The 27,524-nt window shown below is 46.3% G+C and overlaps 1 protein-coding gene across 1 annotated transcript in view; it reads left to right on the forward strand.

The window, feature by feature from the left end:
* Positions 1–27,524, forward strand: part of Nup210l (nucleoporin 210 like) — a 98,153-nt gene that overhangs the window by 47,294 nt on the left and 23,335 nt on the right. The window contains exons 19-30 of the mRNA XM_028890836.2: positions 8,466–8,554; positions 9,293–9,397; positions 10,225–10,326; positions 13,702–13,830; positions 15,604–15,731; positions 17,065–17,197; positions 20,451–20,513; positions 21,613–21,792; positions 22,122–22,202; positions 22,916–23,047; positions 25,833–25,991; positions 27,183–27,274. Coding sequence (XP_028746669.1) covers positions 8,466–8,554; positions 9,293–9,397; positions 10,225–10,326; positions 13,702–13,830; positions 15,604–15,731; positions 17,065–17,197; positions 20,451–20,513; positions 21,613–21,792; positions 22,122–22,202; positions 22,916–23,047; positions 25,833–25,991; positions 27,183–27,274 — 1,393 coding nt within the window. The remainder of the gene's footprint in view (positions 1–8,465; positions 8,555–9,292; positions 9,398–10,224; positions 10,327–13,701; positions 13,831–15,603; positions 15,732–17,064; positions 17,198–20,450; positions 20,514–21,612; positions 21,793–22,121; positions 22,203–22,915; positions 23,048–25,832; positions 25,992–27,182; positions 27,275–27,524) is intronic.

Genomic DNA, 27,524 nt, shown 5'->3' on the forward strand with positions numbered 1-27,524 from the left:
GGGATTAAAGGTGCGTGTCACCACTGCCCAGCTATTTGTGCTTTTTTATAGAAAAAAATTAACGCCTTTATTGATCTCTGTGAGTTCGAGGCCAGCCTTACCAAGTGAGTTACCCTGTCTTGCTAGTCTTGGCAGTGCCATTCAGTGAGGGACCATGTATATAGCTTGTGTGAGACCCTGGGATCTGTCCCCAGTGATGAAAAGTCCAGAGGGGGTTGGTAGAAAGGGAGAGAAAGAAAAATGGGACTATCTGGGAATATTGCTCATTTGGTAGTGTTTTCCTAACTCTGAATCCCTGGATCCAGTCTTTATCGCTGTATAGGGAGCATGTGGTTCTCACACCTGTAATCTGGATCAAGTTGTAATCACTGTATAGATAGCATGTGGCTCCCACACCTATAATCTGGATCCAGTTGTAATCACTGTATAGACAGCATGTGGTTCTCACACCTGTAATCTGGATCCAGTCTTAATCACTGTATAGACAGCATGTGGTTCTCACACCTGTAATCTGGATCCAGTCTTATCACTGTATAGACAGCATGTGGTTCTCACACCTGTAATCTGGATCCAGTTGTAATCACTGTATAGACAGCATGTGGTTCTCACACCTGTAATCTGGATCCAGTCTTTAGCACTGTATAAACAGCATGTGGCTCCAAACACCTGTAACCTCAGCACTCTGGAGGTAGAGGCAGAAGGATCAATAGCCTGGGCCAGTGAGATGCCTCAGTAGTTATAGGCACTTACCACTGAAGATTGGAGACCTGAGTTGGATACACAGAGTCCATTGAAAGGTGGAAGGATGGAACTGATTCCACAAAGTTGTTATCTGGACCTATAGTCCCTTTTCTGGACAGAATCACTGTGATGGCTGCAGCTGTGCGTACATGTCCTGAACACTAGAGGCCTCCAAGACCCTCATTGCACTAGGCCAGGCTCAGGTCAGTGTGCCCTTGGCACACCCGCTTCACTTTGGTCAAATCAGCTGCACCCCTGAATGCCTTCACAAAGGCATTCACAAAACCTTTCCTGCTGGCAAGGGTCTAGCATTTGAGAGTGACGATGAAGTCTGCACCTTTTGGAGCAATGCTGTCCCTCATGTAAGAAACAAGGAGATTCGGAGTACTTCAGAGGCCACAGCTGAGTGATGTCGTGGTTGAGCCTTGCTGATGGTGACATTACTCTACCAGCCTTGGGCATCACACACCACAACAGACAGACCACTGAAAATGCAGAGGAGGAGGTGAGGGGAAATCTGAGGCTACAGGATGCTCACATGAAGATGAGGACTCTTCTAGAGGTGACAAGTGACACGGGTTGATTCACAGCTGTTTACACCCTGCCGTGGCTCTAAAGCAGGGCTGGAGCCGTCCTTTGCCAGGTCGTCCCTAGAATGAACCACGGGTTCCTCGCCTGTGTTAACCAGCCCCGGTGTGGTGCTGTCCTAGGGGAGGTGAAGAGGTGAGAGGATGGTCCGGTGTGACGCTAAGGAGACTGCAGATAGCCTGCCTACAAAAGGATACCCCACAGAAAGAGGAGCAAGAGCCGCAGGCTGAGTGCAAGGAGGAAAAGAAGCCGGCCGCCCCAGCTCCTGAGGAGTTCGCCTGCCCAAGAGTGCCTTTGTGTTGGGTGGGTGGAAGTGAGTGGTCCAGGGAAGATGCTTCTCTGTGGCACTGCTGTATCTGGGGGAGTACTTTGATGAAGATGGCTGATCCCTGTGGTGCTCTGAACACTGCTTCCCTGAAGAGCTCTTCATGAATTGCAGCCTCATGGCTGGAATGTTCCAGCGACTGCACTCTTTTCCAGTATCATCCTCTGCGGGTACCGACCAGGACAGCTCTCTTTCTGGAGTGTGGGTCTTCCAAGGTCAGGAGCTTGCCTTTCTAGAGTCCAGATTGGCAGGTGGACTTCGAGTCTATGTGAGGTAGAAACTGGATCCTGGCAGCAAAAGAGCCCCAGACCCCAGTCCCAGAGTATTTTCCTTGGGGGGGCCCTTCCAGTACATTGGTAAAGCTGTCAGTCAAGGCAAGCTTTTCACGTGACCACCTTTTGCCGTCATCTAGCTGCCTGCACCCACCCTTCAGGGAGGTGGGAGTCATCAAGGTCCACCCTGCACCACGGCATGCCCTGCACTTCAAACACACTCATGTAAGGTAAAATAAATAAATAAATAAATAAATAAATAAATAAATAAATAAATAAATAAGAAGAAGAAAGAAAGAAGTTGAGATCATCCTCAATGACACCACTAGTTTTGATGTCATCATGGTATAACAAAAAACAAAAGAGGAGAGAAAGGAGGAAGGGAAAAAGAAGAGTGGGATGATGGAGATGGAAAAGAAAAGGAAGGGAAACTTCAGGACAGAATGTTTCCAGGGAGGTGAAACAACCCATGCTTAAGGCAGAAAGTAAACAATTCAGAACAGCTTCAGGAAGTTCCTAAACCTGACCAGGTTCACTAGGCTCTCTCTCCCCAAGAGTAAACAGTCAAGACAGCTCAAAGTGACTTTCAGACAAGCTGAGCTGCGTGGCAGAGGCTCAGACCAAGCAGCCTGGGAGAAGCAGAGATAAGCCAAACTGCCCAGAAGAGGCCCAGACCAACTGAGCTCCTGGGAAAGGACACTCTCCAGCCTGGGACGCTGCCTGCAGGCTGGGCAGTGCACTCCAGGTCTCCAACTTTGGTGAGCTGTCACCCATGCTGGGGTGAGCTTTGGTGATATACAGCTGTCTTCAATTTATTTCTGCTCCTGTAAGTAACCCCTAGTCAATATTTATGTAAGAAACCCCAATAAAACTCAGTGGTTAACTAAGGTGGACGTTGGTGGTATCATACTTTGTGGTCTGTTATCGGGTCCGTATCTGGAGTGAGTGGATGTTTGTTTATATATCCCCATGAATAGTGCCACACAGATGGTGTGGTGGTTTGAATGTGGACCCCATAGGCTTACATATTTGACTATTTAGTCCCCAGTTGGTGGGCTATTCAAGAAGGACTGGGCAGCATGGCCTTGCTGGAGGTGTGTCACTGGAGGACTTAAGGTTTTAAAAGCCCATGCCATCCCTAGCTTGCTCTCTCTGACTCATGTTTGTGGATCTAGATGTAAGCTCTCAGCTACTGCTTCAGCACCAAGCCTGCCTGCCTTCAGCCATGCTCCCCACTGTGGAGATCATGGAACCACGAGCCTGAGATTAAATGCTTTCTTTTATACGTTTTCTTGGTCATGGTGATAGAAAGTAACTAAGGCAGATGGGAAGGAAAAGAAAGAAATCCAGGCCTGGTTACTCACAGGTGGAATCCCATAACTTGGGAGCCTGTGGCAGGAGGATTGCCATGAGTTTCAGGCCAGCCTGGGCTACAGGGTAAGGACCATGTCTCAAACCGCAAACAGGAAGGAAAGGGGCCAGTGAGAAGGCTCTGTGGGGAAAGAACCTTGCACTCAAGCCTGACAACCTGAGTTAATCCCTGGGACCATGTGGGAAAAGGAGCAACCCAGCTCCCTAAAGTCGCCCTCTTACTGTAAATCCCACCGAACAACAATAGAGACTAAGCCGGGGGTTGGGGGCGCACGCCTTTAATGCCAGCACTCGGGAGGCAGAGGAAGGCAGATCTCTGTGAGTTCGAGGCCAGCCTGGGCTACCAAGTGAGTCCCAGGAAAGGCACCAAAGCTACACAGAGAAACCCTGTCTCAAAAAACCAAAAAAAGAGTAGAGACTATTACCCAAATTCTTTTAGTCGAATTAAGCAAGCTTTATTTTCTGTCAGACAGGACTGTCTCTCTAAAGCGGGCTTTGAGCACAGGAAAATGTGGGGCTTATATGGATCAGGACTGCAGGACCGGGAGGGGGGCCCAAGGGGTTTTAGTTACACAGGAACTTGGCAGAACATCTTATCAGTGTGGGGGTCAGGGTACAGGGTGTGAAACGTCAAATTCCAGAAAATGGATCAAGACCTGGAAAATAAGAATGAACTTATTTTGACCTTGTAGCAAGATGGCTTTTCATCTTAAGTTGGAATCAGGCTGGTCCATCACTTACCTGAACACACACACGAAATAAAAAAATAAATAAATGGGGGCTAGAGAGGTGTGTTGTGGAATATTATTTTAAGGTGTGTTACTTTTGTTTATGTTGCATTTGTTTAACTCTGTGAAGCTGTGTTACTGTGCCTGTGTAAAAGACCTGATGGTCTAATAAAGAACTGGCCAATAGCAAGGCAGGGGAATGGATAGGAGGGACTGACAGGCAGACTATATAGAGGGAGAAATCTGGGAAAAGGAAGACTTAGCAGCCAGAGAAGGAGGAGGACCTAGGGACCAGACACCCAGCTGCACCACCAGCAATGGAGTAAGACTAAGATTTATAGAAGTAAGAGAACGGGAAAAGCCCAGAGGCAAAAGGTGGAAGTTAAGGAAAGCTGGCCAGAAACTAAGCCAAGCTAAGGTTGGGCATTCATAGGTAATAAGAAGCCTCCGTGTGTGAATTTATTTGGGAGCTGGGTGGCAGCCTGTAGATGTAACCAACCGTCTTATTAAATAAGAAACACAGAACCAATGTAAAAGAGAAAGCCAAGAGGTCAGAGCTCAGAGCTAAAATCTCACCCTTCCTCCTGCGGTGGTCCTAGCTTCCCGAAAGAGACCTATTTCCTGTCTGTCCGTCTTTTCATAGTCTTTTGTTCTGCCTTCTCATTGGTTGTAAACCCAAACACGTGGCTGCCTCGTCACTGCCTGTAAGTACAGCCCCCCAGGTCTTAAAGGCATATGTCTCCAATGCTGGCTGTATCCCTGAACACACAGAGATCTACCTAGCTGTTCTACCAAGTGCTGGGATTAAAGGTGTGTGCCGCCGCCGCCGCCGCCGCCGCCGCCGCCGCCGCCGCCGCCACCACCACCACACTCTGTCTATGGCTCTAATAGCTCTGACCCCCGGGCAACTTTATTTATTAACATACAATCAAAATCACATTTCAGTACAATTAGAATACCACCACAGCAGCCCCCTAAAGGGGCAGAAATAGAAAACAACAGAGATGGCTTGGCAGTTAAGAGCACTAGCCATTCTTCCAGAGGACCCAGGTTCAGTTCCCAGCATCCACATGGCAGGTCTCAACTGGCTGTAACTCCAGTTCCAGGGGATCCAATGTCCTCACACAGACATAAATGCAGGCAAAACACCAATGCACATAAAATAAAAAGAAAATAAATAAATGTAAGAAAAAACATTTAAGCTGGGTGTGGTGGCGCACACCTTTAATCCCAGCACTCAGGAGGGAGAGGCAGGCAGATCTCTGTGAGTTTGAGGCCAGCCTGGGCTACAGAGTGAGTTCCAGGACAGCCAGAGCTAGAGAGAGCCTGTCTCATTTTTTTTTTTTAATTAACCAATTTAAAAAACATTAAAAGCCAGATGTAGTGGCTCAAGCCTAAAATCCAAATACTTAAGAGTTAGTGCTCAGGAAGCTAAGAAGTTCAAGATGATGCTTGTGTTTGAGACCAGCTTGAACTACATGAGACCCTGTCTCAAAACAGCAGAGGCAGACAGGCGGAGCTGTGTGTTTGCTTTAAGACTGAGAAACCCTGTCTAAACAACAAACAAATTAATTTTAGGAGCTGGAGAGATGGCTCAATGGTTAAGAGAACTTGCTGCTCTTCCAGAGGTCCTAAGTTCAGTCCGCAGACCCACATGATGCCTGACAACCATCTGTAATGAGGTCTGGTGCCCTCTTCTGATGTGCAGTCAGAACACTGTCTATTATAATAAATAATCTTTTTTTTTAATTAATTTTAAAATGTCTTGAACTAGATGTAATGTTACACCCTAGCACTCCAGGAGAATGATTTTTGAAAAGGGCTGTTGATGAAGCCCTGTTTACCAACCCTCCACCCCCCACCCACACAAAAAAAAAAAAAAAAAAAAAAAAATCCTATTCTTTTTCCTAGCATCATAGGAACAATTGTTTACTAACCAGCATTTACTGAATGGCTATGGCATTCTCCAAGGCACTGAGCTACAGCAGGGACGGAGACACGCTGCCTCCATCACAACCCAACCATGGTTGAGGAAACATTCATGACATCGGAAGGAAGAGCAAATATGGGGTACTTAAGACCTGTGACGGAGTGACCTCATCTAGTCTAGAACAAAGAAGGCTACCCTGAGACTATTTACATCAAAATCAGAAGGGGCAATGGAAGAGGAAATGGTAAAATGTGCTGGCAGAGGCAAGAGGGGCAGACTTGACAGAGGAACCACAGGATGAGGCTCGAAGGCCAGGCAGCCCTCCTCCGTAAACACTGTCAAGCTTCTCACGGTGTTTGCCGACGACGTCACATCACTAAAGCAGGTCATCTGGTCAAAACCAGAGTTAAGGTGGGCAAGGACTTCACAGCTATGAATAACAACAGACTCGGCTTGCTGTGGGCCATTAATGGGACAACCCGCCACAGAGACCCCAAAGAGAGGATGAACGTGGTGTGAAGAGCAGCTTTGAGGTCTGGGCATGAGCGCTGTCAGGAGTGGAAGAACCATTCCCTGGAACTCAGGACTCTAGAGAAGGAGAAATGAGACTCCACCTAGTCCCTGCCTGTGAGGAGCTGACACCTACATGGGGTTGAGCTTGCCTGGGAGCCTGGGCGGCTCAGTAGAAGAGCTGTAGCCTCGCATGCACTGGCCCAGATTGCTGTTCACACGAGAGATGGGTAAAAACAACCCGAACAGAAAGCATGGAACACAACGCTACCACGTGCAGAATGCACAGCAGTGTGACAAGGACAGCAGAGGAGCTGCTGCTTGTGATGCCCCCAGTCAGCCACGAGTACAGTAGTTATTTATCGACCGGCCCAGTGTCTTCTCCTCTAGGTCCATCACCTCTTCCTCCGTCCAGGAGCTCATCACTTCCTGACATAGTGGTCCTCTCTGCCACTCTCTAATTCACCCTCCACACTGATGTCCAGAGGGATTGTCCTAGAACACAGATCCGGGGTGGAGAGCAGGGATGTGGCTCCATTGGTCGACTGCTCGATTAACCTGCACAAAACCTGGGCTTGCTCTCCAGCGTCATACAATCAGGGTGTGATAAGCACGCCTGCCATCCCAGCATCTGGGTCAAAGCAAGAGACCAAATTCAAGATAAGCTCTAGCTGCACAAGACCCTGACTCAAAAGAACAAAACCATGAAACAGCCAGGCGTGGTGGCGCACGCCTTTAATCCCAGCACTCGGGAGGCAGAGGATCTCTGAGTTCAAAGCCAGCCTGGTCTACAAAGTGAGAAACCCTGTCTTGAAAAAACAAACCAACCAAACAACAAAAAAAATCTATGAAATAAAACACAAAATTAATCTGAGGGAGCTGTGGACAGAGCTCAGTGGTAGAACACTTACCTCACATGTTAAGTAAGCACTCCAACACTGAGCTGCCTATGGCTCCCAGGAACTCCAGTCTTTAAACATGACAGGATCTCTCCTGCCCCTAGCTTTATATGCATACACCATGTTCTTTCAGATTTTCCTCATCACTGAACAAAATGCTGTCTCCAGGGAGCCTGGGAATTCCCTGTCCTTCTCTGCTCCAGTCTGAAGTAAGCATTCTGAGCCTCGGGTGGTAGCATGTCCTATAATCTCTGACAGGAGGCAGAGGCAGGAGCAATCCGAGGCCTGGGACAACTAGTCAGTTCCAGCCAGCAGGAAGTGAGACTTTGTTTCAAAAGGAGGAAAAGAAAGAAAGGGCCAGCCACGGTGGCGCAGGTCTTTAACCCAGCACTCAGGAGGCAGAAGCAGGTGGGTATCTGCAAGTTTGAGGCCAGCCAGGGTTATGCAATGAGACCCTGTCTCAAAAAGAAATGAAAGAAAGGGAGAGACAGACAGACAGACAAAGAGGTAAACTGGCTCAGCAGGTAAAGGTGCTTGATGATGACCTGAGTTCAATCCCCAAGCCCACTGTGTTGGGAAGAGGTAACTGAGCCCCACATAGGTGCTAATACACAGGTCCCCACCACCACATGCACAAACATTTTAAATTTAAAATAATAATAATGCACCATTTAAATCTTTGGGGTGCCTGACTGTCATGTATATAAAGATAAGTGAAGCTGAGAAAAGGCCCCAAAAGACTGACTCATTGTGACAACTGACTCATTGAAATTTTATATACAAAACTGAAAATGTATATACAAAAATGTCCCCGTGCATTTGCTTTCTGCCCATTTTTGGAATTATAGGCCATTACAGGAAGAAAGAATTTGAGGTTTTGCCAGGCCCAATTTCTCCTTAATAAAGGACGTAGGAGGTGAGCTTTTTGCTCGGAGTCTATGACAAGGTCAGTGCAAACCCAGGGTTCTCTGTGTCTACTTCCTCCTTCAGCATTTTCTCTCCACAAAAAAACGCCATTTGGAAAACACGGAGGCGGACTTTGGGTTTTGGAGCCGGCTTTGCAGAGCTCTTCCTGTTTCTCACAGTGTTTCCCCGCTTTAGGCCATCAGACCCTTAAAGTGCATCAGATGAAGGGGACAGTGCTCATCGCGGTCAGCTTCGTGGGCTATTCAGGGAAGAAAAGCGCGGAGGTGAGTGGGAAAAACGAAGGAAGTAGTCTAGATTAGGGCCTGGCAGCGCTCGCCTGCCATCCTAGCCTGGGCTACTCGGTGAGATCCTATCCCCAAACTCAGTGGTTTAAAAAGAGAGGGAGAGCCGGGCTGTGGTGGCGCACGCCTTTAATCCCAGCACTCGGGAGGCAGAGGCAGGCGGATCTCTGTGAGTTCGAGGCCAGCCTGGTCTACAGCGTGAGATCCAGGAAAGGCGCAAAGCTACACAGAGAAACCCTGTCTCGAAAAACCTAAATAAAAAAGAAAAAAAAGAGAGAGGGAGAGACCACACAGGTGGATGGGCAGGGAAAGGGGGGTCTAGGAAGAGTTGGGGGGTTGGATATGAACAAAATATGCTGTATGAAATTCCCAAAGAACTAATAAAAATAAGAGTGGGACAGCAGTGGCGCGCGCCTTTAATCCCAGCACTCGGGAGGCAGAGGCAGGCGGATCTCTGTGAGTTCGAGGCCAGCCTGGTCTACAGAGTGAGTTCCAGGACAGCCAGAGCTGTTACACAGAGAAACCCTGTCTCAAAAACAACAACAAACAACAATAATAATAACAACAGTAATAAATAAATAAAAGAAGGGGAGGAAGGAAAGGGAGAAAAGGGGAAGAAATAGAATTAACTCAAATTTAAAGCTCCTCTCTAGAAGTCATTAGCTGGGATTTTCTCCACGGATTAGTCTCTGCTGTCCTCTGTGCTCACTTCCTGGCTAGGAAATTTCCAACTCGCCAAGATCTGCGGTCGTGGAGTTGCTCCTAGTAGAGGACGTCACAGTACAGCCTGATAATGCCACCATCTACAGCCATCCTGACGTGAAGGTGAGGTACACAGGCCAAAGAGGGAGGGGTCTCCTGTGGTGAGGCAGCAAGAGACTTCACTGCTGTTAAAAATCAAACACACAGCCGGGCTGTGGTGGCGCACGCCTTTAATCCCAGCACTCGGGAGGCAGAGGCAGGCGGATCTCTGTGAGTTCGAGGCCAGCCTGGGCTACCAAGTGAGTTCCAGGAAAGGCACAAAGCTACACAGAGAAACCCTGTCTCGAAAAACCAAAAAAAAAAAAAAAAATCAAACACACATATTGGGCTGGAGAGACGGCTCAGCGGTTAAGGGCACTGGCTGCTCATCCAGAGGACCCCGGGTTCAATTCCCAGCACCCACATGGCAGCTCACAGCTGTCTGTAACTCCAGTTCTAGGGGATCTGATACCTTCACACCAATGCACATAAAATAAATTTAAAGAAATTATTTTAAGCCGGGCGGTGGTGGCGCACGCCTTTAATCCCAGCACTCGGGAGGCAGAGCCAGGCGAATCTCTGTGAGTTCGAGGCCAGCCTGGGCTACCAAGTGAGTCCCAGGAAAGGCGCAAAGCTACACAGAGAAACCCTGTCTCGAAAAACCAAAAAAAAAGAAAAAGAAAAAAAAAAGAAATTATTTTAAACACACACACACACACATACATACACACACACACACACACACACACACACACACACACACACGCATGCACGCACGCACGCACGCACAACATGAAGGATGAGCTGCAGCGTCCTTTTGGCTGTACACTCCTCTTTTGTTAAGTAGAAGTCATCTTCTTCAGGCTATTAACCAAAAAGAATGGAGCATTGTTCGTCTGATTTTTCTGTAGGAAATATTTCACCTTGTGGAAGGGTCTGGCTACTTTCTAGTCAACAGCAGTGAGCAAGATATGGTCACCATCACATACATGGAAGCAGAAAGCTCTGTCCAGGTGGGTTGGTGAGGTCTCCAGACCGAAGGTCTCAGGTCAAAGTGCTTTTTTGTGTTTGTTCACTTTTTTGGTCTTGGTTTGGTTTTTTGAACTTTTTATCATATTAATGTGTGTGTGTGTGTGTGTGTGTGTTGTGGGTGTACTACAGTACATTGTGTGGAGGTTGGAGGACACCTTGTAGGAGTCAGGCACAGACCATCAGCCTTGGCAACCAGCACCTCCATGTCTTTTCGGCCCTAGTTGTTTTGAGACAGGGTCTCAAAAAGCCCAGGATGGCATGGAAGGTATTATGAAACCAAGGCTGACCTTAAACTCCTGATCCGTGTGACTCTGGCTCCTCCCACCATGTCCAACCCCAAACCCTCTTTCTCTCCATTGTATGGAGTATATGGTTTACATATGGCCATTTCAGTGCAAGTGTATGATGGAGGCCCTTCCTAGCCCCCTCCTGTGGTCTACTTTGCCTCTGAGACAGTTTTGTGTACATGTATTGTTCTATGCATCTACACACAATCCAGGACTCACAAGTGAGAGGAAACGTGCAGTATTTCTCTTTCTGAGACTCACTTAATGTGAAGGTCTCCATTTGTACCTATTTTAATGCAAATGACTTGGTTCTTCATTGTGGCTGAAAAATTCCACAGTGTACACACACCACATTCTCTTTATTCCTCTATTGCTCAGTACCAAGGCTGGTTCCATAACTCAGCTACTGTCAACTGTGCTGCTGTAAACATGGACACACAAGTGTCTGTGACAGGGACCTGGAGTTCTTTGGGTAAATACCCAGGGGTGTTATAGCTGAGTCATATAGTAGGTCCATTTTTAGGTTTGTTTGGTTTTTATTTTTATTTTGAGACAGGGTCTCACTGTGTAGCCCTGGGTAGCCTGAAACTTGCTGTGTAGACCTGGCTAGTCTTGAACTCACAGAGGATGGCCTACCTTTGCCTGCTGAGTGCTGAGATTAAGGTATGTACTACTATGCCTGGATCTTTACAGTGTTTTAAAGTTCTCATTACAGAGGTCTTTTGTAGCTGGTCTTTCTTTGGACTGCCAGCTCCCAAATAATAACATGGAGACTTCTTATTAATTATGAAAGCTTGGTCTTAACTTAGACTTGTTCCCAACTAGCTCTTTTAAGTTAAATTAACCCATTTATATTCATCTATTTCTGCCACGTGGCTTATTACCTCTCTTCCATACTGTATATCTGAATTGCTCCATGTCTCCCTGGCAAAACCCACCTCTCTTCTTCCCAGAGTTCCTATCTCTTCCTGGAAGTCCCACCTATCCTCTCCAGCCTAGCTATTGGCTGTTCAGCTCTTTATTAAACCAATCAGAAGGTACCTTGGCAGAGACGACTCTTCACAGTGTACAAAAAGATTATCCCACAACAGTCTTTAACTTCCTTAGTTAGATATATTCTGAGGTTTTGTTTTGTTTTGTTTGTTGTTATTTATTTCTAACAGATCTTTTCTCAAGTTTATTTGTGAAAACAATACAGGACATGAGCCACATGGAAACTGTGTGCCTGTGGGTGGGTTGACGATCGCATCAGCTACCTGTGAACAGTGAGGGGTGTTCATGCCAGTCCATCAGTCTTCACATTGGCAGACAGAGGCCTTTACTTTGGGGTTTATACAGGGACCTAGGGTCTTCATAGGGGCCTGGAAATATTTGGGAGCCTGAACTGGAGCAGAAGGAGGTTTCTCAGCCTTGGTTTGGTCCTTGGCTTTGGTTGGCACAGTCTTGAATGCCTGGCCGTGTAACCGTGAATCCCATTTTCCATTTTTGCAATAAAGTCATTGGACTGGACTGAGCTTGTAGTTGGGACCCTTTAGCATTTGGGACTTGCCCTCTTTAGGCTCGACAAGAACCTGGGTGCCTTAGTACCTTCTCTCATGCCTTCACATTCTTTGCCTGCATCTTCTTCAGGACCTTCTTGTGCTTCTTAGCAAAATGCATGTTCCTTAGAGACTCAGGCTTTATCCCCCTTTTGAGATCCCTATCTTTCTGGCTAGAGAGTGTAGAGGCTTTCTTGGACTACCAACCCCAAAAACATGACATGGAAACTTATTATTAATTATGAATGTTCAGCCTAAGCTTAGGCTTTTTCTTAGCTAGCTTTTTAACTTAAATTAACCCATTTCTATTAATCTATGTGCTGCCCCAAGGCTTGTATACCTCATCTACATATTGTCCATCCTGCTTTCCTGTTTCCTCTGTGTCTGACTGGCTGGCCCCTGGCTGGCTGGGTGGTTCCCATTTTCTCTCTACCTACCAGTCTATACATCCTCTGCCTAGTTATTGGCCATCCAGCTTTTTATTAGACCAATCAAGTGCCTTGGGCAGGCAAGGTGAAACAGCAACACACTTTTACATAATTAAACAAATGCAGCATAAATAAATGCAGCACATCTTTACATCGTTAAACTAGTATTCCACAACAAGAGAGATGGCTAAGTGGTTAAGAGCACTAGCTGCTCTTTCAGAGGACCTGGGTTTGATCCCCAACATCCACATGTTGGCTCAGAACTGTCTGTAACTCCAGTTCCAGGGATCCTCTGGCCTTTGAAGCTTACATATCACATGGCAATTTGTCAATATAATTTACATCATTGCTATTATCATGAAGGAATTTTGGGTTTTGTCAAATGTGTTTTCTACATCTACTGAAATAATCATGTGATCTCTGTCCTGAGTCCATGTAGATTCTATATGACATTTATTAACTTTTGTACATGGAACCAGCCCTGCGCCTCTGGAATGAAGCCAGTTTGATTACAGGAAACAATCTTTTTTTATTGTTATTGTTTTGTTTTTCATTTTTCAAGACAAGGTTTCTCTGTCTAACAATCCTGGCTGTCCTAGAACTCACTCTGTAGACCAGACTGGCCTCAAATTCAGAGATCCGCCTGCCTCTGTCTCCTGAGTGCTGGGATTAAAGGCGTGCACCACCACCGCCCGGCCTAATTTGTTTTTAATAAAATGTTTTATTTTACTAGTTTTTAAATTATGTGTATATACATGTGTCAATGTGTGGGTTTATACACATGAGTGCAAGTGGCCACCAGGGCCAGAGAAAGGCATCTGGTCCCCTGGAGTTGGAATTGCAAGCGGCTGTGAACCATGCCATATGGGTGGGGGAATCGAACTGGGGTCCTCGGGTACAAAGACAGAAGCCAGATGTCCATCTGTTTTCACCACCCCCCCCTGCAATCATAGCACATTCATATTTGATTTTCTCTGGGGAATCTGTTCCCTGCTGATGACTAAGAAGCTGGAGGTGTGTGTTAGAGTTTGTGTAATTCAAGTCCCTTAACCTCTGCTTAGGTCTGTGGTGTTTGCCTCTCACCGAACACCATCTTCTTCTAGGTAGTTCCAGTACATCCTGGATTCCTAACCTTGGAAGTGTATGACCTGTGCTTGGCTTCTTTGGGTCCAGCCATGGCCAGGCTCAGGGTATCAGACATACAGGAAGTGGAGCTGGATTTAATTGACAAGGTGAGAGTTGTTTTAAGTCAGGAATGATGCAAAGTTATTCACTCCCCCAGCACATTTAACAGGCCCTCCTTAACTACAGTTCTTACAAGACCTTAGACTAAGGAAGGAAACGCTAGCCTTTAAAGAGCACCATTCTTGGGCTGGAGAGATGGCTTAGTGGTTGAGAGCACTGACTGCTCTTCTAGAGGTCCTGAGTTCAATTCCCAGCACCCACATGGTGGCTCACAACCACCCATAATGAAATCTGGCGCCCTCTTCTGGCCTGCAAGGACACATGTAGGCAGAACACTGTATACATAATAAATAAATCTTAAAAAAAAAAGAATTAAATGTTAAAAATAAATAAATAAATAAAGAGTACCATTCTTGCCAGGCAGTGGTGGCACACGACTTTAATCCCAGCACTTGGGAGGCAGAGGCAGGTGGATTTCTGTGAGTTCGAGGCCAGCCTAGTCTACAGAGTTCCAGGACAGGCTCCAAAGCTACACAGAGAAACCCTGCGTCGAAAAACAAACAAACTAAAAAGCAAAGACCACATTCTCAATGGTCCCTTTGTCCATTGTCTACTCTCACTTCTCGGGAGTCTACTCTTTACAATCAATGACCTATCACTGCACAAAAACCAAACCAAGGGCTAGAGAGATGGCTCAGAGGTTAAGAGCACTGGCTCCTCTTCCAGAGATCCTGCGTACAACTTCCAACAACCACATGGTAGCCTACAACCACCTATGATGAGATCTGGCGCCCTCTTCTGGCCTGCATGCATACATGCAGGTGGAACACTGTATACATAATAAATAAATAAATCTTTTTTTAAAAAAAGTGGGGGGGCTGGAGAAATGGCTCAGAGGTTAAGAGCACTGACTGTTCTTCTAGAGGTCCTGAGTTCAATTCACAGCAACTACATGGTGGCTCACAACCATCTGTAATAAGGTCTGGTGCCCTCTTCTGGTCATACATGCTGTATACATAATAAATAAATAAATCTTTAAAAAAAAAAAAAAAAAAAAAAAACACCATTCCAAAATTAAACATGATGAAAATCAAGATAAATGAAATGGGTATTTTTTTAGGAGGCTGGGTTGTCTTATTGTTTGTTCGTTGATACAGAGTCACACTCTATACTCCAGGCTGGCCTTGAACTCATAGAGATCCACCTGCCTCTACATCCCGAGTGCTGGGATTATGGGCATGAGCCACTACCACCCAGATGACTTAAATTTTCTTTAAAAAAAAAAAAAAAAGAGTAACCCCAGCACTCAGGAGGCAGAATCAGGCAGATCTCTGTGAGTCCAAAGCTGACCATTTCTACGTAATGAGCTTCAGGCCAGCCTGGGCCACATGGTGGGGGAGGGGAGAAGAGGAGAGACGGAGACAAAGATAGAGAGCTGGATGGCTCACTGGGTAAGGGTGCCTACTGCCGAGCCTGAGGACCTGACTCAATCCCAGGACCCACACGGTGGAAGGAGAGGATTAACTCCTGCAAGTTGCTCTGACCTCCCTAGCACATTATGGTATGTACAAGTATGCACACACACACACACACACACACACACACACACACACACACACACACAAATGAATAAATGGAATCTGAAAGAAAGAAAGGTATGAATGAATCCAAGGAGGGGTGGTTGGTGGTGGTCAAGGACCATTGATCAGAAGCCTACCAGGAACATCGGGATGCTCAGGAATTTCTGCCCCTTCAGAAACTTAGTCTGTCCTTGCTCGATGGAATGCATATGCTTCATGCTGCCTTTTCTCAATGGCTAGGTTGAGATTGGCAAAACTGTGTTAGTGGTTGTGAGGATTCTTGGCTCTTCCAAGTACCCTTTCCGCAACAAGTACTTCAGAAACATGGACGTCAAACTACAGCTGGCATCTGCCATTGTCACCCTGAGGTAAGAGCCACCCAGTACCTCTCTTCTCCTGAGCTGGTGTACCGACAGTCTCCTTCCTGGTGACCTAGTCAGCCTCCCTGAGTTTAGTCCGATTTCCTTCTGCCCTTTGTGTAGCTTACTCAGTCCATACTCTCTTCCCACAGTCTGAGTGTATTCATTCAAGCTGGGTGCTGTGGTACATGCCTGTAACCCCGCATTCAGAAGGCCGAGACACAAAGATCACAGGTTTGAGGCCAGCCTACGCTACGTAGGACTCCCTCAAAAAACAAAAATAATGGAACTGGAGAGATTGCTTAGCCGTTAAAGCACTGGTTACTCTTCCAGAGGACCTGGGTTTGATTCCCAGCACCTACATGGTGGCTCACAGCCATCTGTAAGTCCAGTTCTAGGGCATCCAACACCTTCTTCTGGCCTTCTTGGGCACCAGACACACAAGTGGTACACAGACATGCACACAAGCAGAAAACTCATATACATAAAATAAAATCATAAAATTAAATATTAAAATTTAACAAGTCAAGAGCCCTAAATGGCTTGTTTGAGCACTAAAATATATCATTTTTTTTTAATTTTCTAAAACTCTCTTATGTTGGCCAACAAACATTTTTGGTCCTCTCCTTTGAAAAAGAAGACACACAAGAATTCCCTGAGCACAGTAGCTTACACCTGTCACCCCAGCACTTGGGAGATAAAGACAGGATTATGAGTTCAAGGCCAGCCTCGGTCATATGAGACTCTGTCTCAAAATACAAAGAAAAAAATACTAGGAAATTTGGTATTCACAATTCCGCCACTCTGTTTTTTTATCACACTTACTCCTTTTTTCAGCCTTAAAAAAGTTTTGCGGGGCTGGAGAGATGGCTCAGAGGTTAAGAGCACTGGTTGTTCTTCCAGAGGTCCCGAGTTCAATTCCCAGCAACCACATGATGACTCACAACCATCTCATCTCTAATGAGATCTAGTGCCCTCTTCTGGCCTGCAGGCAGAACACTGTATACATAATAAATAAATAAATCTTTAAAAAAAAAAAAAGGGTTTTGCTCCCAATTAGTCTTGACTCTGGAGATTCATTTTCTAGAAGGTCCCTCTAGCCAGAATTAGAATATACTGAGCATCTTAGAAAGATGAATTACTGGCCCTTTTCAAAACCAGATCTTAACAGGGCTTAGTGGTTCATGACTTAACCCCAGCATTGGGAGGAAAAGGTAGGAGATCTCTGTGAGTTCCAGGACCGGGACAGCCAGGGCTAAAGAGATAGACTCTGTCTCAAAAAACCAACCAAACAAACAAAAGTACCAGCTCTTTCCCACCAACACCACACGGATCGTTCCAGGTTAATGGAGGATCAGGATGAGTACTCTGAAAACTACATGCTCCGTGCTGTCACTATTGGACAAACCACACTGGTAGCCGTTGCCACAGACAGGATGGGGAGAAAATTCACATCGGCACCTCGGCACATCGAGGTGAGTAAGCGCTGGCATCCGGATGCACTTCCTCACCTAACATCGTTTATCCCTTTCTGTTCACACATGTTTAGTTTGGGATTTTCCTGTTCACAATGAACTGTTTTCTTTCCCCCAAGACTAAATAAATATATGGGATACAGTTCTTGTAGAAAATTTAGAAAGCACAAAAAAGTTGAAAGAATTAGGAATGTTGGGGTAAGGTGGATGCAACATAACACCATATATAATGTGTATATATATGTATATGTGTATGTATATGTATATATGGGCTGGTGAGAGCGCTCAGCTGTAGAAGTTCCTGATATGAAGACCTCATTATGACTTGAGTTCAGTCCCTGGAACACGCAGTAGAAGAAGAGAATTGAATCCTGAAAGTTGTCCCTGACTTCCACAAATATGACATACACACACACACACACACACACACACACACACACACACACACACACAAAGCCAGGTGTGGCAGCACACACCTTTAGTCCTAGCACTACGGAGGCAGAAGGAGGTGGATCTCCATGAGTTTGAGGCTAGGCTGGACTATATAGCAAGTTCCAGGACAGGAGGATTACAACAAGTTTGAGACCAGCCTGGTCTATCTAGAGAGTTTAAGACCCCCCCAGTGCTTCACAAAGAGACCCTGCCTCAAAAAGCAAACAAACAAAAGTATGTTTTCTGGAACTGGAGAGATGGCTCAGAGGTTAAGAGCCCTGACTGCTCTTCAAGAGGTCCTGAGTTCAATTCCCAGCATCCCCATGGTGGCTCACAGCCATCTGTAATGGGATCTGATATTTTCTCTGGCATTCAGGTGTACATGCAGAGCACCATATACATAAAATAAACGTCTTTAATTTTAAAGTATGTTTTCTTCCCTTTTTTCTTATATTCACTTTCTCTCAACTTTTTTCCTTTTTTAAAAATCCTGTGTGTGTTTTGCCTGTGTGTATGTCTGTGTACCATGCAGAAAGTACATAAATTAGGCCAGAAGACAGTGTCAGATCCACAGGCACTAGAGTTACATGATTGTGAGCCACCACAAACCCAGCCAATGCTCTTTTTTCTTTCTGTTTTTGTTTTTGTTTTTGTTTTTTTCGAGACAGGGTTTCTCTCTGTAGCTTTGGAGCCTGTCCTGGAACTCTCTCTGTAGATCAGGCTGGCCTCTTTTTTTTTTTTTTTTTCTTTAATCCTTCTCTTATAACACATCCCAACTGCAGTTTCCTCTCCCTCACATCGCCAGCACCCACCACAAGACCCACTCTTCCTCTGTTTCCCTTCAGAAAGAGCAGGCCTCCTAGGGATATCAACGGAACATGACATAACAAGATACAAGAAACCTAGGTACAAACCTCATCTCAAGGCAGGACAAGGCAACCCAGTTGGAAGAAAAGGGTCCCAAGAGGAGGTAAAAGAGTCAGAGACACACCCAGTCCCACTGTTAGGAGTCCCACAAAAACACCAAGCTAAACAACCGTAACATGTATGCAGAGGACCTAGCACAGACCCATGCAGGCCCTGTGGGCCCCTATGAGCCCTGCTCAGTTGATTCTGTGGACTGTGTTCCCCTGGTGTCCTTGACCCCTCTGGCTCCTACAGTTCTTCTTCCCCCTCATCTGTGGTGTTCCCCAAGCTATAAAAGGAGGAGACCTGATGGAGGTCTCCCATTTGGCCTCTTTCCGCCCATTGTTTGGCATCTGCTGCCCATCAGCTGCCAGAAGAAGCCTCTCTGGCAACAATTGTAGCCAATGCTCTTAACCACTGAGCTATCTCTCTAGGTTCTCCCTTTCTGTCTCTCTCTTGGCATCACATTCCTTAGCTCAGTGATTCTCCTGCCTCGGGCTTCTGAGTACACAACATAGGTGTGTAACAACATTCCCAGCTCTTCCCAGATGGATATTTGTTATGATAGGGTCTCACTCTGTAACCCAGACTGGCCTGAAACTCACTATGTAAACTAGGTTGGCCTTGAACCCAGAGAGATCTACCTACTTCTGCCTTCCAACTCCTGGGATTAAAGACAAGCATAATCATGCCTGGCCTCTTTGAATGTTTTAACATAAATAAGTAATACTACCTTTTTTTCTTCTTGTTTATTTTTGAGATAGTGTCTCATGTATTCTAGGCTGGCTTTGAACTCATTATCCTGAGTGCTAAGATTACAGGCATTTGCTACCCAAATCCCATTTTGTATGGTATGAGGGACTGAACCCAGGGCTTCCTGCATGCTAGGCAAGCACTCTACCAACTGGCCTACAGCCCTGGCCCTATCCAAGCTTCTCATCTTAGTCTTTTATAAAAAGTTATTTCTCAGGCCTGAGAAGAAGGCTGAGACAGTGATAGGATTGCGGCACAGCATGGGGACCCAAGTGTAACCCCTGTACCCACATAAAAGCCAGGAATAGACCGGCAGTGGTGGCGCACGCCTTTAATCCCAGCACCCGGGAGGCAGAGGCAGGGAATCTCTGTGAGTTCGAGGCCAGCCTAGGCTACAGAGTGAGTTCCAGGACAGGCTCCAAAGCTGCACAGAGAAACCCTGTCTCAAAAAACGGAAAAAGAAAGAAAGATGGGGCTAAAGTTGTAGCTTAGTGGTAAAGTGTGTACCTAGCATCTGTAAGACCCCAGGTTCTATACCCAGCATGAAAACAAAATAATAATAAGATGGTTTTCAGCTGTACTTTCACATTATTTATTTATTTTTATTTCATGAACATTCTTGTGTTTTGCCTGCATGTACATCTGTGTGAGGGTGTCAGATCCTCTGGAGCTGCAGATAGTTGTGAGCTGTCATGTGGGTGCTGGGATTTGAACTCAGGTCCTCTGGAAGAGCAGCCAGTGCTCTTAACCACTGAGGCATCTCTCAGCCCTCTTATCTTTACATTTTTGAAGCGGGGCAGTATACACCCGAGACCGAGCGGTATTGTTTTCTCTAGTTTATGTTCAAATATTATAAGTATACTCTTAATGTTTTTACATTTAATTCATTTATTTTGTGTGTGAGGGGCACTAATGCCACAGCCAGTATGTGGAGGTCAGAGGAATCGAACTCAGGTTGTCGGGCTTGGTGGCAAGTGCCTTTACCTTATAAATATAGTCTTAATGGGTAGACAGAGTAAGCTGCTTAGACGCTATTGAATTGTTGGCTAATACAGTCAGACCACGGTGCGTACGTCTGCGTTACCTGTGTGTGCACAGTGAGCAGCATTCTTAGTTCAGGTTACAGTCAGCAGGCCCTGTTGTCCTTTTGTGTCCTCTCCAGGTATTTCCTCCATTCAGACTGGTTCCTGAGAAAATGACACTGATTGCAACCAACATGATACAGGTGATCTTTCTTATGGGTTGTTTGGGGTTTTAGTTTGGGGTTTCTTGGTTTTTTTGTTTTGTTTTGTTTTGTTTTGTTTTTGTTTTTCGAGACAGGGTTTCTCTGTGTAGCTTTGCGCCTTTCCTGGAACTCACTTGGTAGCCCAGGCTGGCCTCGAACTCACAGAGATCCACCTGGCTCAGCCTCCCGAGTGCTGGGATTAAAGGTGTGCGCCACCACCGCCTGGCCCTTAGTTTGGAGTTTCTTGAGACAGGGCCTTGCTATGTAGCCCAGGCTGGCCTTGAACTCCTGACCACCCTCCAGCCTCGATCTTTCAAGTCCTAGGATTGCTTACAGGTGTATGCTGGTAATCGATATCAATCTATATCAATGATATAGATGATTTTTTCTTGTTGAGATTTGTTTGGTTTTGTTTTTGTTTTTCAAGACAGGGTTTTTCTGTGTAGCCCTAGCTGTCCTAGAACTAGCTCTGTAGACCAGGCTGGCCTCAAACTCATAGAGATCCACCTGCCTCTAACTCCCAAGTGCTGGGATTAAAGGCATGTGCCACCACTGTCTTGCTGAGATTTAGTTTATTTTATATGTATGAGTGTTTGGCCTGAGTCTATGTATGTGCACCACATACCATACTCAAAGATGCCAGAAGGGGGCGTCAGGTCCCCTGGAACTGGAGTTAGAGGGTTGTGAGCTGCCTGCCATGTGGGTGCTGAGAATTGAACCTGGTCCTCTGGAAAGGCAGCCAGTGCTCTTAACCACTGAGCCATCTCTCCAGACCCCAACATAGGTACTTTTAAAGCAGAAAACATGATTTGCTCTTTCTCTTTTCTGTGCATACACACCTCCCGTCCTCTCCTGTACCCAGAACAGCTGAGGCTAATGAAGAACAAAGTTCTCTGATGCATGAGGCATGATGCATGAGGCATCCACACGTGGGTCATTTGCAGCACACAATTCTTCGACACACATTTGAGTTGATGTGGCGTGTGCTGTCCAGGAAATGGAGGAAGAAGTGAAGTTGCTTGAAAAAAAAAAATGTTGGGAAAAGAGATGTGACTTCTTCCCCACATTCGAGGCTCTCCTGGCTGTGTTTAAACCGCAGATCATGTCTGAAGGTGGCCCCCAGCCCCAGTCTATCATCCACTTCTCCATCAGCAATCAGACTGTGGCCACTGTCAACAGGAGGGGTCAGGTTACAGGGAACACGGTTGGCACGGCTGTCGTCCACGGCACCATCCAGACGGTGAACGAAGACACCGGCAAAGTCATTGTGTTTTCCCAGGTATTCCGTGCTCGGCTCGGCTCTCCAGCCTTGGGGTCACAGGGACAGGTGAGGATGAGGATGCCAGCAGACTAGGAATGTCCTCCCAGCTCCCCACATCTGGTACAGAAAACAGGGGGCTCTCGTGGAGAATCCACGGAGTTCTTGGTATTGGTCTTAGATGTGTTCCCTTTCCGGTTAGAACTTTTTTAAAGGACAAAGGCAAAGATACGTGGTCGGGCTTTTTGCTGTTGTTGAACATCAGAAACAGGGTAAGGAGCTAGCTGTAAGCATCTCTGTCAGCCACAGGAACTCCCCTAGCCTAAGCTTGCTCTCCTCTTGTTGAGCAGGATGAAGTCCAGATTGAGGTTGTGCAGCTGCGGGCTGTTAGGATCCTGGCCGCTGCGACCCGACTCATCACAGCCACGGAGGTCAGTCGTGCAAAGCAAGTGTGCATGGGGTCCTCCCCCGCTTCGCTCTCCCTCCCCCTCAAACCTGGGTTTATTTTCATTTTTACTTTTCTAAGATCTATTTATTACTGCCGGGCATCCCTTTAATCCCAGCACTGCAGAGGCAGAGGCAGGCAGATCTCAGTGAGTTCAAGGCCGGCCTGGTCTACAAAGTGAGCTGGAGGACAGTCAAGGCTACACAGAGAAACCCTGTCTCGAAAAACCAGAGAGAGAGAGAGAGAGAGAGAGAGAGAGAGAGAGAGAGAGAGAGAGAGAATTTATTTTTATTCTGTGTGTATGGGTGTTTTCCCACATGTGTGTCTGTGTAGCACATCTATGGAAGGCAGAAGAAGGCACTGGATCCCTGGAACTGGAGTTAGAGACAGTTGAAAGCCACCACGTGGGTGTTGGGAATGGAGCCTGGGTCCTGCTGAGGAGAACCCAGTGCTCTCAATGGCTGAGCCGTCTCTTTAGCTCCTATGTGCATGTTTTCTTGATACAGAGTCTTGCTATGTAGCCCTGGCTGGCCTGAAACCAAGAAAATCCTTGTGCCTCAGCCTCCAAAATTGTGGGATTCCAGGTATGTGCCACCATGTCCAACTCTGAGGTTGGGATGAGAGCCACGTTCTGGGCTCACTATTCTGATAATGCTAAGTAAGCAGGGGATATAGCACAATCCCACACTTTCTTTCCAGATGCCAGTCTATGTCATGGGGGTGACCAGTACCCAGACTCCTTTCTCCTTCAGCAATGCCAGCCCCATGCTCACTTTCCACTGGTCCATGAGCAAAAGGGATGTGCTGGATCTGGTACCCAGGCATTCAGAGGTAGGAACTTATCTGCTTATTGTATTGACATGGGAGGGAGGTTTTTTTTTTTCCCCCAGGGCCTTGCACTTGCTAGGCAAGTGCTCTCCTACTGAGCTAAATCCCCACCCCCGACATGGGAGTTTTAAGATTTATTTTTAATTTTTAATAAGAGGTGTATAACGTGTGCAGGTGTCCTTGGAGGCAAGAAGTATCAGCCCCATCATAGGCAGGTGTGAGCTGCGGTCCTCTGCAAGAGCAAGTGCTCTTGGCTGCTTCTCTCTGGCCCTTCACCCCCCACAATGTTTTTGGACAGGGTTCCACTCTTTAGTACTGGCTGTCCTGGAACTCACTGTGTAGACCAGGTTGGCCGCAAACTTGCAGCGATCCCCCTGCCTCTGCTTTCTGAGTGCTGGGATTAGAGGCGCACCGTCATGTCTGGCCTGCCTTAGGAACCATTTTGTTGTCTACTGACTTGTTCATTCTTTCATTGCTTAGGCCTAAAGTGACATGATTTTATTCGTGCAAAAGATGATCACTTCACTGGGCTGTGGTGATGCACACATTTAATCCCAGCACTTGAGAGGCAGAGGCAGGTGGATCTCTGTGAGTTTGAGGCCAGCCTGGTCAACAGAGTGAGTTCCAGGACAGCCAGGGCTATGCAGAGAAACCCTATCTACAAAAACCCAAAAAAGGGGGGGAGGGGAAGTTTATCATTTAAATGTAGAAGCATAAAAATGTAGTTTATTTGTACTTCAAATGAAAGACAAAAATCAGAAAAATAAAAGTAATACATGTGTCCTGTTACCTGAATTTACTTTTGCCTAGGAATTTATAATTCAATCTGAAATTATGTAAATGTCAGTTTTTCTTTTCTAGATTTTTTTTTTTTGAGGCAAGATTTTCATGTGTAGTCCTGGCCATCCTGGAACTTGCTCTGTAGACCAGGCTGGCTTCAAACTCAGAGATCCACCTGCCTCTGCCTCCTGAGTACTGAAATTAAAGGTGTGCACCACCTCTGACTGGATCTTTTCCAGATTTGTGAGCGTTCAAATCTGAAATCTGAGACTCTGAATTTTCAGTCTCTTCTGTTTGCTGAGGACATTTCATGGCCTGGTTATTTCAATTAAGTGTCTCGAGAACCTTAATGCTTTCATAACATCTATAAGTACAAGCATGAGGTCCTGACTTTGGAGTCCCAGTATCGATGTAAAAGGCTGCAGTGTTGGGGCCTCTGGCCAGCTAATCTAGTCCAACTGAAGAGCTCCCATTTCAGTAAGAAATCCTGTCTTGCTGGGTGATGTTGGTGCACGCCTTTAATCCCAGAACTCGGGAAGTAGAGGCAGCTCTGTGAGTTCAAGTCAGCCTGGTCTACAGAATGAGTTCTAGGATAGTCAGGGCTGTTACATAGAGAAACCTTGTCTGGAAAGAGAAAAAGAAAGAAAAGAAAGAAGGAAGGAAGGAAAGAAGGAAGGAAGGAAGGAAAGAAGGAAGGAAGGAAGGAAAGAAAAGAAGGAAGGAAGGAAGAAAGAAAGAAAGGAAGAAAGGAAGAAAGAAGGAAAGAAAAAGGAAGAAAGGAATCTTGTCTTAACAAATAAGTGGAAAGCATTGAGGAAGACGTCCAGCATTGACTTCTGGTTTACACACAATATAGAAGGAGAGAAACAATGGCATAAGTTATCCTGTGACCCACATATGTGTGTGCTCACACACATAAATAATATAATCACAGTTTAAAAACCACATACACAGATACAGATTTTGATCCTGTCATACTGAGAGCTGGAACCCCTCCCTCGGTGGCTTGTCAGGTATCATGGATGCTATCCAGCTGCCGTGGCAGATGGATCTCCGTTGAGTGCTTTAATGGATGGCTAACCAAACTGCCCCGCCATGGTTGCCTTTGGTCTCTGGTGGATCTGGATAGACATATTGAAAATGAACAATGCAACCTGAGACTGTCTCTGGCCTGCAGAATTGACTCAGCAGTTAAGAGCACTCACTGCTCTTTCAGAGGACCTGGGTTTGATTCCCAACACTCACATGGCTGCTCATGACCAGCTCAAGGGGATCCAACTCCCTCTCCTGGCCTCTGTGGGTACTACATGCAAATGGTGCCCAGACGTAGTGCAGGAAAAACATTAATGTGTATAAAATTAAATCTTTTTCTTTGTTTATTTCTGTTGTTTTCGAGACAGGGTTTGTCTGTGTGATATCCCTGGCTGTCCTGGAACTCCCTCTATAGACCAGGCTGGCCTTGGATTTAACAGAGATTTGCCTGCGTCTGCCTCCCAAAGAGAGTTCTGGGATCAAAAGTGTGAGCCACTACCTCCCAGCAATAAAATTAAATCTTTTTTTTTTTTTTTAAAGACTATCTCTAAGCTGGGTATAATGATGAATGCCTTTGATCTCAGAACTCTTTGGGAGGCAGAGGCAAGCAGGTCTCTGAGTTCTAATCTAGTCTGATCTACATAGCAAATTTCAGAGTATCTATTATTATGTAGCCCTGGCTATCCTGGAACTCATTCTGGCTTTGAACTCAGAGATCCACCTGACTCTGCCTCCCGAAAGCTGGAATTAAGTGCTTACGTGGCCACTACCACCACCACCACCACCAGGTTCTACCTTGAACTCTTGATCCTCCTACCTCGGCCCCTTGAGCACCAAGATTACAGATCTGCAGACCACTCCCCTTATGTGGTACTTGGGATGGAACCCAGGCCTCCCTACATGAGAAGCAAGCACAGACCTCCAGCCCAGCCCTCACCTCATGAATGCTTTTTCAACCCATCCCTTTATTGTCTAGGTGTTTCTGCAACTTCCAGCAGAGAACAACTTCGCCATGGTTGTCCACACAAAAGCGGCCGGCAGGACCACGATCAAGGTCACTGTCCGAAGTGAGAGCAGCACCTTTGGGCAGTTTGAGGGGAGTGTGCTGGAACTGTCTGACGAGATTCAGATCCTGGTAAGTGCCCACCTAAACCACATTTCTCTCAGTGCAGCAGATGTGTTGCTGGGCACAGCTCCAATCTGCGAAACTAAGGTCTCTCATGCCTTATCACTGCATTCAAGAAGAAATCCTGAGTGGGGGCTGCAGGGGTGCCCAGAGGGTAAAGTTTTTGCTGCAAAAGCCTGGGAACCTGAATTTGATTCCTAGAACCTACGTGAAAAAGGCAGATATGGCGGTGCACATCTGTAATCCTAGGACCCCTACAAGAGAAGGGAGGCCAAGACTCTGGGCTGGCGCCGAGTCACACGGTAGAAACGAGAAACACTGCCTCAACAAAGCTGGAGTCGAGAACCAACTCTAAAAAGCTGTCCTCTTGCTTAAACTTTAAAAAAAAAAAAACAGTTGTCCTCTGACCTCCACACAAATACAGCGGCACGCACATGCATGTGCACGTGTGCAACCCACACACACAAATAGTAAGTGTAAAAAAAAAGTAAATAAATAAACGACAAAAGACAAACGATCTTTCCCCTTTTTTGTCCTTGGTTCCTTGATTCAGTATAGGAAAGGACACTTGAGTAGGCAGCAGGGGACCTGGACGGCACCTCTGCTAACAGTGTGAGTCTTTGCTCCCAGATCCCAGTTCAGGGAGCAGAGCTAAAACCAGGTCTCAAAGTACCTTTAATCTACCACAGAGGCTGTAGCCAGTGGGATTTGCCACATGGCCAGTACTTCAGGAATAGAGCTATGAGAATATAGTTTTAAATAATATATTATTTTACTAACATATAATGTATAATAATATCAATTTTAATAATAGTTTAGTTTAGTTTTTGGAGACAGGCTCTCTCTATGTAGTCCTGGCTGTTCTGGAATTCTCTATATAGACCAGGCTAGCCTCAAAGTCACAGATTCTGCCACCTGCCTCTGTCCCTTGAGTGCTGGGATTAAAGGTGTGTGCCACTAGCTCAGCTTTAGATTGTACACTCTAGTTTGTATCCGAGGATGTAGAAAGTCCGTGGCTTGCTTCAGGGCGGAGTATAGTGGGATGATTAGACTAACTAGAAGTCCGACAGACTGGTGACTTGTAGTTACTGCGCATGTTCAACATACAGTTCCCATTGGATTGTCCTGAAACCCATATGTGAGTAAAGATCACAACTTGTCTTTGCCTGAAATGAAGGAAAAACTATTTTCTCCCTGTAGGTATTTGAAAAACTCCAACTTTTCTATGCAGATTGCCAACCCGAGCAGATTCTGATGCCTATGAATTCTCAGCTCAAGCTCCACACCAACAGGTAAAGGAGAGGAAGGAAAGTGGGTTCTGACTTGAGGGAACCTCAGTAAGATGCCACACGTGGGGACGGGTGCTGGAGAGATGGCTCAGCAGGGAGGGTCTGGACACTGCCCTGCAAGCCGCTGGAACACAAACTACAAAACTGTCCTCTGTACTCCTCTGTCCGTCCATCCGTCTGCCTCTCTCTCTTTCTCTCTGTCTCTCTCTGTCTGTCTGTCTGTCTGTCTGTCTGTCTGTCTCTCTCTCTCTCT

This window comes from Peromyscus leucopus, chromosome 6 (assembly GCF_004664715.2).
Source record: "Peromyscus leucopus breed LL Stock chromosome 6, UCI_PerLeu_2.1, whole genome shotgun sequence".
Taxonomy (NCBI): Eukaryota; Metazoa; Chordata; class Mammalia; order Rodentia; family Cricetidae; genus Peromyscus; species Peromyscus leucopus.